This window comes from Lethenteron reissneri, chromosome 35, assembly GCF_015708825.2.
Source record: "Lethenteron reissneri isolate LAM-NWPU_2019-01 chromosome 35, ASM1570882v1, whole genome shotgun sequence".
In the NCBI taxonomy this organism is placed as follows: Eukaryota; Metazoa; Chordata; class Hyperoartia; order Petromyzontiformes; family Petromyzontidae; genus Lethenteron; species Lethenteron reissneri.
In genome coordinates, this window is record NC_083813.1 from 8,492,098 (window position 1) to 8,503,244 (window position 11,147).

The following is an 11,147-nucleotide window of genomic DNA, read 5'->3' on the forward strand; positions in this document are numbered from 1 at the left end:
ATAAATAGCGTGGTGTGTAATGATACCCTGGTATGACTATTAAAATGCTCTCCTCGCCAACAGTAAGTTCCTAACGCATTATATTGATTTAATTGCGCTTCCTGCGACTGGCAAAAAGCAATCCGATGTGTGCTAAAAACTATTGCTACACTGATCTGTACCCATCAAGGGCTTTCAAATGACGTGTGACCGCTAAAATCCATTTAAAAGAGCTTTTCGCTTGTCATGCTCTTTTATTATGACTGCGCAATGATGGAGATGTGTCATTTTAGTGCCTTGTGTGTGTGTGGACATACATATACGTGTATGTTTATGGACGGGGGTGGGAGGGGGGCAGTGGCCCAGTAGTTAGCACTTCACAACGAACCTCCACACCTGGAGCCAACGTGAGAACTCTTTGGATGTGGTCACTGGTCAGCGTGAGACCGTGTGGGACACCGTCGACGAATGCATCCTGACTGTCCTCGACGCTTTGCTCTTCCGTGCTGCTGATGAAGCATCCGTCACCTGGTTCGCTAAAACAAGCATACGCTAAGAATAAAAATTATAATGGTTCAGTTAAATTTCGATTAAAAGCTTTCGTGACTGCAGGGATTCATCTTATTGGTTCTTTCGGTAAAGTCACGTCTCCCCGACAGACCTGGTCTTCACCTGAGGACGGCTGCTTGCGTTGTGGCCGAAACGTCGTGAGAATTATTTTATTATGTTTTATTATTTTATTATTTCCCTTCTACGCGACTTTATTGAAAGAACCAAGAAAATGGTTAAGTTCTTGACCAAGGATAATATTGGTGATTTCTGAACCTATCCTGGGCCTCCTGTAATTCCACTCAGCTTTAAATTCGCACCTGGTGTGGTACGTGGTAAATATTCGCAATGGGGAGACGCAAGTGGCTACGTGTGATGCTTGCCAAATCAGATATCCATTATTTACAGTATTAAAATAATTTGTATTCTTTATTTTCACATCTTACTTCCATGGAAGTCCTGGCAAGATGGCAGCAGCACATGAGTTGCACTTGTAAATTACAGAAAATACAATGAGCAGACAGCGATTATTGATACACAAAACAAAAATACTGCGTGTCATTTTAGACACGAAGTCTTCACGAAGAGCACTTGCTCCATTTGTAATGGTTGTGTGTAGATATTTGCCTTGACATATATATAGGTATAAGCTAATTTATGAGTAATGCAGCTTATTAAAATTTAAAATGTGTGCTATCTATTGCTCTTATGAACATGCTTCTGTATTTGATTAAATCAAAATGAGACAGGATAATGTACCTTGAGACAAGGGTCTCAACGACGTCTCAAAATCACTTCTATGTTCCGTGCCTGTTTTCGAAATATGCGTCCATGACTGGACAACCATTCGGGTCAACCGATGGGCTACATTTACAATACTCACACGAATAATTATAAGCACATTTTAGATGTATCCCACACTTTGAATATACGTATTAAATAGCTTGCAGGCCCTAATTTATCCTCCAAAGTTGTTTTGGGTCACTAGATAGGCTGGAGAAGGTGCGTGCCTTGTCGTCACAGCCATAGCGAGCAGTATGGCTGGAGGTGGTGTGATGGGTGTAGATAGTTTCTGGGAAGCTGACCAGGACTGACCCGGCTCAGATAAAGCCCCACATACATGAAAGTCAAACACAGATTTTACACATTACTAGCTTTCATTCTGTCTATAATTCTTTCATAAGCATAACCATTTTTTTTATTTTAACATGATTCGAAGAGCCGAAGGAACCCCAGAAGTACATTTAAAAAAATTCATATATTTTCAGAGCTATCGTATAAATCACAGAAGTCCACCACAGTGAAAATTGTGCATGAGAGGTTTAAGCATAATAAGTGGATGTCTGATTAGGGCTGACTCAGATTGACACAGTTACTGTCCGTTGATTCCTTTAAGGGCTATGTATGTGATATCCCTTTCCTATACATGGAATAATCGGGATAAAATTTACATTACTGTACTACGAGAGATGTATGTAAACAATGTTGTTAGTGTATTTTGTATATCCTGTATATGTACGATTTTAAAAAAAAATCTAATTCTTGTCAAGGTATTTTTTTTTGCATTCTCATAATAACCAATCATTCGGGTTTTTATATATCTTTGAGTTGTTGTGAAATTTTATCTTTGGATATTTTTCTTTTAACTTATTGACGAAGAGGAATTGTAATTGTGTTCCAGTCCTAGTTTGCAACACAGTTTGTATATATAGAAACAAAAACATGTCATCAGGGTTAAAGTAATGATCTGATGACTATAGTTTCCTGTGGTCGTCTCTCTTAACTCCACATATTTGGCATGATATTGACAACAGCACTTCTATGTTGCTGATAAATATAAAGAGTATGACATAGCACGAGTGTTGTGAAAACACTCAAGCTGGAAGTGTTTTTTCGCAGGTTAAAAAAAAATCTCCAATGATTTATTGCACAGCTCCAGAAATTACCCAACAGCTTTAGCATCATTCAATGAGCAAAATTGTAAAAAAAATGGTATTCCATATATAAACTTAAAATGGGCGATGAAAAATAGGGTCTCTTTATTAGCTGAATTGAATGGAAGTAATTGTATTTTACTTCCTTGGCTTTCCTATTTAAATCTCTTCTTGCCTCTCTTATTTCATATCCTTCTCTACATTGTACCTTGTTTTTATTACAATTTTTTTATTTAAATGGACAGTAATAATAAAAAAAGACCAGGCCACATTAGACCGTCTGTGTAAGAGGTGGATATAAATAGTTAGATCCGAAATAAATGGTTCGCTTTTATAGAGAAAACACTTTTTTTTAAAGTGTGATATTTAAAAGATCTTCTTGAGCAATTACGGCATTTAAAAAAGCCCAACAATAATTAGTCCGCCACCTGAACTGACTACGCGCACGATAATGTGTGGAACACGCATAATTGGCTCATCAAGGTGCACACGGACCATTTTTTGTCTTCTTTTGTGTTTGATTAATGCAGGAAATATACTCGAAATGTTACAATGATGCCAAACCAAAGCATGAAAAGCTGAAACAATTATTTAGCAAATTGTCTTTTTTGGGGGGAAAAACATTCAAATATACCAACCCGTTCATAACCAGAATAATTCAAACTAAACTACATTTATAAGACCTCCATCCAGGCAGCAGATGTTGCTTATTCTACCAATTCAAGCTATATTAAGAATTAGTATGTTATTTTAACTATGTTAACTCTTTCTTCATGTTACACACGAGTATATTTACATATGAGTCTTTAAATTATAATATGAATTAATATTTTTTTAATATTGGGAATCCATAGCTATGTTTATCGCTTCTGGTAACTTGCCATTGCGATTGCTGCATTTTCTCTCCAGCATCTGCTCTCATTAATGTAACGCGAAAATAGCAAAAATTTAAACCCACATTAGAAATCTGTTCTCGACGCGGCGAAACATTAAACACGAATGCACCACCTTTGTCGTGCGTAAATATTGGTGACGAAATATTCTTAGGTTTTTTCGGTAAAGTCACGTAGGTAAAACATTAAAATTAATAAAACTAAAATAAAATATAAATTTTACTTTTATTAATTTTAATGTTTTACCTACGTGACTTTACCGAAAAAACCTAAGAATATGAATCCTTGCAGTCACGAAAACTTCAAATCTAGAATTGGTGACGAAAGTTTCCTTTCACGAAAGTATGCGCATATTTTGTCACTGAGATTCTAAAAACAGCAGCCGCATATCGTAATTAATTGTTTAAACAAACAATTAAGCCATGCCTAATTTTGCATTTTAAAAGGAAGAACGCTTCATTGCTTTGTTTTTTGTCATCTCCCCTGTGTATGTACAGTATTAAAAATACAAAGGGGCTATATTCTTAGGTTTTTTCGGTAAAGTCACGTAGGTAAAACATCAAAATTAATAAAAATAAAATAAAATAAAGATCACGACGTTTCGGAGGCAACACAAAGCAAGTTGCTTTTAAGGGATTACATCTTGAATCATTGCCTCACTTGATGCAGCTAATCTGGCTGTGACGGTCCCACCTGATGACGGAGACTTGTGTTGCCGCCGAAACGTCGTGATCTTTATTTTATTTTTAATTAATTTTGATGTTTTACCTACGTGACTTTACCGAAAAAACCTAAGAATATGAATCCTTGCAGTCACGAAAGCTTCAAATCTAGAATACAAAGGGGCTGTTTGTGGACAAGTGAAGCAATCATTTCCATGTTTGTGAGAATACATTTTTATCATCATAAATTAATGTAGCCCTGGAATCCATTGTAATCACATTGCATCTCCATTTTTAAATGAAACGCAATTACGTCATTACATTGTACACACACACACACACGTCATGATTGTGCCTAGCACTGTCCTCAGCAAGAGCAGCATTCTGAACTGGAAAAGGTTAATGTATGTTTTACACGGTCAAATGGTGCAGAAAGTAGAGAATAAATGTATTTTTATTCAGGTAATTAGTTTACGCGGCCCCACGATTTTTGCGTGCGGGAATGTGGCTATGTCCGTGGCTGTCACATTGAGATGAGCGCAATGTCATCATCTGCATGCCGTAGCTGACAATGTGTTACCCATTCGTATTTCCTATTGCACTTATACAATAGCCACGATTACCACTGCATCCAGCCACCGGCTTTGTTATTTTTAACATTGTAACATATGTAAGGAAGTGATTGCAAAAATGTGTTTTTTGTGACAATGTATTTCCATTACGTTGGATTGTTACGTTTAATATTAATAAGCAGATAGGTGGCTCGTCGCGAGAGCAAGCAACTCCATGTCGGAAAGTTCAGAGTTCAAATCCTGGTTGTAGGTTGGCTCACTCCATTATCCTTCCCGGATTGATTGTTAAGTGTTAAAGTTAAATGTGCCTGTGTATGTACGTGTGTATAGGTATGTGTAGTGTTGTGGGAAGTGGACATCTAGTGGCCAGCACGTTTCACTACAAACCACGTGACCTGCAACGTCCTTACAGGTCACGTGGTGAAAAAGAGCTTCACAGCTCATCGGATTCCTCCAGGATGATTCAATATTCTGATTCTGAATTCCAAAGCCATGGCTCAGATCAGTGGCGATTATCTCAACCGGCCCTTGTCTCCCCAGCGTTGCCTCAACCTTCATTTAGTAATTTAGTACCCGGTGCAGTGCAGTCGACATTGGGGAGACTGCTTGTTGTGATGCTGGCCACAACACTCTGATGAGCCTTGCTGGCCTGAGCAGGTACTCACGAGCAGAACTTGCCCGGACAATTTATAATGCGAAATAAAGGATCTTTGTCTTTGCATTTAAGCGATATATGTACTTTATGTTGAGTACCATTGATGGGGAAAGATAGGTGAGGTGGTTTCCCCTTGTCTTCCTCATCACCGGATGCGTTTTAATGTCACACAAGACAAAGATCCCCATATAGCCTTACCAAACTGTTGAGGCAAGTGCTGTTAGCGAGCACCTGTGAAGGCCGGCACTGCATAGGAAGGGGGGTGGGTGGCCAGCACCACGCCCGGCCGCCTTTGTCTCCCGAGTGGCGATGTTTACACACCGCACCAGGTGCTCATTTGAGGGGAGGCCCAGGACCGGTTCAGATAATCGTCACTGATGTTGACCGTGAGCTGGAATCGAACTCGGGACGCCGGGATCGTAGTGCAGCGTAGCGCTAACCGCTACGCCACCGCTCCCCAATCACACACAAAGATCCCCCATATAGCCTTAACAGGCTGTAGGGGCAAGTGCTGTTAGCGAGCACCTATGAAGGCCAGAACGGTACACGAGGGGGTGGGTGGCCAGCACCACGCCCGACCGCCTTTGTCTCCCCAGTGGCGATGTTTACACACCGCACCGGGTACTCATTTCAGGCTGAGTCGACCTAGGGGAGGCCCAGGACCGGTTCAGATAATCGTCACTGGTGTTGGTCGTGAGCGGGAATCGAACCCGTGTCTCCGGGTTCATAGCGCAGCATAGCGCTAACCGCTGCACTACCGCTCCCCACGCACACACACACAGTTATACACACACACACACAATTATACAGACACACACACAGACGATGGTCTCCTGGAGTGTGATGCGTGGTATTGCGAGGTGAAGACGAATGGCTAAGGGAGGCAGGAAGGTGGGACGAGGTCAGATGGGATGGGGTGTGGTGGGGAATCGAGTCAGGGACCTGCCCTTGGGCATAACAGTCGAGGAGAGATGTATTGTATATTCACGAATGGTTTTCTGCTCAAATGAGCATGGAGGCAATGCTCATCTCCCGTTCACAGCCCTAATCCGGTGGTGAAAAGTCCACATTTCACCATGGGTTAGGGGGTGGGGTGGGCATGTCTTTTCATAGAACAACCGCTGTAGACTTCCCCACGAACGTGGAACTCATTTGATTGATCGCAAGAGATGATGGGCTGTCAACTCTCAACCCCCCCAATCAGGATTAGAACTCGCAAACTTGAAAATAGCGAGCCACTCGCTCTCCCGCTGAGCCACCGAGCTTGTTATTAATAGTACTGTAAACACATTTCATTATGAGGAATAAGTTCTCAATAATGAAGAATAATTAATTTTGTTTGCTGTTAAGTAAATGTTTATCTTTTTCAAAGGTTGCGTCAGCTTTTTGAAATGACACTGCAATGCAATGCCTGGTAATGAAAGGTGCTGTCAGATAAGTTTTATATTTTGCTGTTGAAGGCTTTGTTTACTCAATTTAGTGGCTCAGTCGCCCAGCAATTTTTTTCCCCCCAAAACATTTCTCTCTCAGAAACCTTCTGATCCTTGGGCTTTCCTGTTTGTTTGTTAATGGGGGGGAAAAAACCCCCATCCACAAACGAGTGATGGAAAAGAAAGTGAAACTAGCCTCAGACGTGTCTTTATTAGAAATGACAGAAGGTGCCTGCATTGTGATAACAACCTAAAGGGAAATGGAGGCCTAAGGTCCTCCAGTCCACGATGTCTGGAGGACATCTCCGCCACAATCCGCCTCAACGAACAGATGACCGCCTCTGGCCTCCTAACATCATTTGCTTGGCAGAGAGACAAACTAAAGTGCTGATACATCCAGCTCGTTTTCGCTGCGTGTACTACCATATGCTTCTTAATCGGCTCATGGCAGACTTAGAGGAGAGGGCGTAATGATTTAATTGCACTTTTTCTCAGGGCCAATACTGCCCGTGTTGCGGCGAAGGAGACGAGCATTGCATGCGTCTCTCTCACGTCTAGCCGAGCTGTATGCAGCCTTCGGAAACGACGCGGACAATTTGTCAAGGTGATACCTGATGTCTACACAAGCCTCCGCAGCTCCGATAAAAAAAAGCAATTCTACAAAATGTTTTACCGGGCATGGCGAGAGACGTTACAGTTCACTGTTTTGACACGATGGCTGTACAGAAATGACCACGGAATTGGAGAGGCTGGAACAATGCTTTGCGCTTAGAAATTGGAAATGTTACGTACTCTTTGTGGTATTAATACGTAACATTTTACAAATTTCCTGTGAAAATTAACGTAACGCAAGGGAAGCAGACGAAACATTTGAAAGTCACTCGTCGTCTAGCATGAAGAGCTTTGGTGTACCATGTCCTTAAAGGGCTGTTGAATTCCTACACTGAACATGCTTCAATACACCTCTACAGGACACGCCGCCCTGTGCAAACATGGGGCCACACACGACTTAGCCAGATTTATTTCCCTTGCAGTTAACCATTGCAGAATTCTGCATAATGTAAATACAAGGCATTTTTCTAAGTGGACCACACTGTGGGTACAGCATTACACGAAACATTCACTTTAATGTGGCACAAGCTTACCATCCTGGACATTAACAACCATGTACCATTGCAAAAATGTCATACACCTCCACTAATAGGGCATTTTTAAACCACACCTTCACTGATTTGCAGAATCTGTCTGTACTTTCAGTTGGTACAGTAAAACAATTATATCGTCACAAAAATTAACTGAACTTCAAGTTTTCCCACGTTCAAACGCATTCCCCAATCTGGAACTCCGGGGTATCTAATTTTCGATGACTTGGGAAGCTTTGATCAACATGACCCTTAAAATAATATCGTGCCTGACTAAATTAAATTGTGTGAGACACTAAATCTGGCGGTGTCTCACATCTACGAATTGTGGAATATGCCGTGTTTTATAGGGGTGTTTCTACTGTACATTATTTTTTCATGAAATTCATTTTTTACCGGTATAAAACACAAAAGAAATTGCACAACACCCTCAATGAACGTGAACAGCTGTTGGTTAAACGACTGTTAAAATACCGCACAGTTTTGCCACACCACTGAACATTCCAGCACGAGGGTGTATGCTACAGTGTAGATAAACAAAACAAATGAATACATTGTCGCAATTGACTATCTGATTTAATAATTTTCCCGCGATTGCCCATTTGTTCTCATTTGTCATGCCAGGAAATTGGCCACATCATTTCCAACCTCATGCTACCCGTCAAGCTATGGCCGAGCCATCGATTTTATGATTTGATTAATTCTTTCGAGTCCTCGTACGTACGTAAACAATCTCTCAGGTCTAATGGTCTTGCCCTGTCAAAATAACACAGGTCAAGTAACAAACTGTGCAGTCTCTGCCTCCGCCCTAGGATGACGACGGCCGTGGTGGTGTATCTGAAAATGATTAAACACGGAGAACGTAAAGTGTAAGAAATCCTCCGTCATTTTAGGATCATCAAAGAGGATTGTGCCTAGGTCTAACGGTTGGGCATGCTGCGCTTGCAATACAAAGCTTGCCTGTTTGATTCACTGACGTGGCAGTTGAACTGCGATGCAACGGGCGAGATTCTTCAATCTCCTTGTCTCTGTTCGCCCAATTCTACAGGTGGGTACACCACAGTCAGCCCATCGGTAGTTGCACGTAGTGGGATGAAGTGTGGGCACCTCTACATCTTTCGAGACATATGGCCAGTATGGAAGAGTAGACCGAGCTATCTATGGTTTCCTCTAGTGGTTTTCAGTTTCAGTTTTTCAGTTTCATTTATTTGGTATAGCTCTGTGAGCCATTCGGCTCTTGAATCGGGTGCAACCGCAACAAACAAAAAAACAAAAACATGAACAAGAAAACATCTTAAAGTGACTATGCGCAAACAGAAAAATCCAGGAAAAAACTGCAAAAATCTTCCAGAAAAAGCACCGTACACCAACGCTGTGTGCAAAAATCCCAGTGGGATGCCCTTCTGCCAGCAGTGACATGACCAAGCATTTGCAGGGCTGCGCCGTCATTACCGATTTTTTTTTTTGATCAAACAGAGGACATGCGGCGTGGCAAAAGCTTAATTCGTTACTTGAGGCGAGACTCATCAATTTCATGCCAAAAGCACATTTTAAATATAGAGGCTACCAGTGCAATAATGCTGCTTTACTACGGACCCAATTATGGGAAACTGTCGGAATTCTTAATGGTGGTAGATGGGGTGGTATGATTCATTTCAGGGTATTAATAGTCAGTGGGAGCCACATTGATTTAATTGTGGATGACGATTTCACTGGCTTCTCGAGAGACGTAAAAAAACACAACGTTGGAAACTTATCAGAACACATGCTTTTTTCTTTGGCCAGCACTGTCCTTTTGCAACATGAACACGAGATCCAAATCTGCTTCACAAGCAAACACCTTCACCTTTCTCGCCACTCCGTCCTGATTCATCTTTCTCTCCCGCCACCACTCTCTTGGATCACTTTGCCTTGGCAATGCTGGTGGAGGCGGGGCAGGAGCAGCGAAAGTTCGAGGAGGACTCGTGTGTCTGCCAAGACAGCCGCCCCAGGCAAAAAGGCAGAACAGCTCTCGTCACACCCGGGAAGAGGACATAATCCCAGTCCTACGCAAGAGGTGAGACGAGGATGACCTACTGCACGGCGTAGTAATCGCGAAAAGGCTGGAGGAAGTGTGCAGGTATGGCAGAGGTCGCAAACGGGTTTTGATTCCTTACCCGTACCCGTACCCGGCCGCACCAGTGTCGCAAATGGGTACCCGTACCCCGGGTACGGGTAGCCGTTCCCTACCCGTACCCTACCCGAAATGAGTGACAAACGGCTACTCACCAGTGACTCACGGCCTATCCGTACCTGGCCGCACCAGGGTCGTAAACGGCTACCCGTACCCGGCCCGGGTAGCCGGGTATTGGGTAGGGTACGGGTATCGGGTAGGGTACGGGTATCGGGTACCCGGTTGCGACCTCTGAGGTATGGTGCCACCTGGAAAGTATAGCGAGAGGAGTGAGTGTTCACAATAACCATTTCTATATTCAGTAATAGACGTAGGGCACTCCGGAGTTAATGTGTCACACATTGGGCTTGAAAGGTTACTGTGGAGGGTCCAGTTATCGAGATTGGGGGCCGCGTGTCGCCTGTGCAGCAGCTGGGGGATCTGTCAGAGGGTAGAACGCCTTCGTGAGGTGTGGTGGCATCAGCAGCTTTGGCCATGATGGAATCTTGATAAATTACTGTTTTATACAGTGTTTCTATGAAGTAATCCCAAGTTTCCACATGTGTCCATGCTTGAATATGTCACGTGCGCAATTTTCTGCCACGTTTAAAGAGGATGTACCTAAAGCCGAGCTTCTCTGTATCAAAGTCAGTACCTGAAGTTTTACCCGAATTAGTGGCAGACCCAGTTCAACATTTCAGAATAAAACAATGCTTTTCTAGCAAGCGTGTACCTGTGCATGTGTGTCTATAGGCATGCACATATACACAACATATAATACAGTACATATGTAGTGAGTAATTCAGAGACACTATTTAGGAGACAACAACGTTTATTCGACACTTTATGCAACACCGTTACACACGGGACTAAATACACATATTCTCACTCTTGTTACGCATAGGACCACAATACACCTATTTCTCTTGCATACGGGATAACTATAATTGGGTCAGCAGCCAACGTGCCACCTGACCCACGATTCTAGATTTGAAGCTTTTGTGACTGCAATGATTCATATTCTTAGGTTTTTTCGGTAAAGTCACGTAGGTAAAAACATTAAAAAGTAAAATAAAATAAAAATAAAATAAAAAAATCACGACGTTTCGGAGGCAACACAAGCTTCCGTCTTCAGGTGGTACCGTCACAGCCACGACGGCTGTATCAAGTAAATGAGAG

General features: G+C 42.3%; 1 protein-coding gene across 1 annotated transcript in view; it reads right to left on the bottom strand.

Annotated features, from left to right (window-relative positions):
• LOC133350888 (cyclic nucleotide-gated cation channel beta-1-like) overlaps positions 1-10,041 on the bottom strand; it is a 59,694-nt gene extending 49,653 nt beyond the window's left edge. Inside the window, exons 1-2 of the mRNA XM_061565718.1 lie at positions 9,973-10,041; positions 9,663-9,861 (exon numbers count right to left, since the gene is read on the bottom strand). Of these exons, the coding sequence (XP_061421702.1) occupies positions 9,663-9,689 (27 nt within the window). The 5' untranslated portion in view covers positions 9,690-9,861; positions 9,973-10,041. The remainder of the gene's footprint in view (positions 1-9,662; positions 9,862-9,972) is intronic.
• Positions 10,042-11,147: the final 1,106 nt, after the last annotated feature.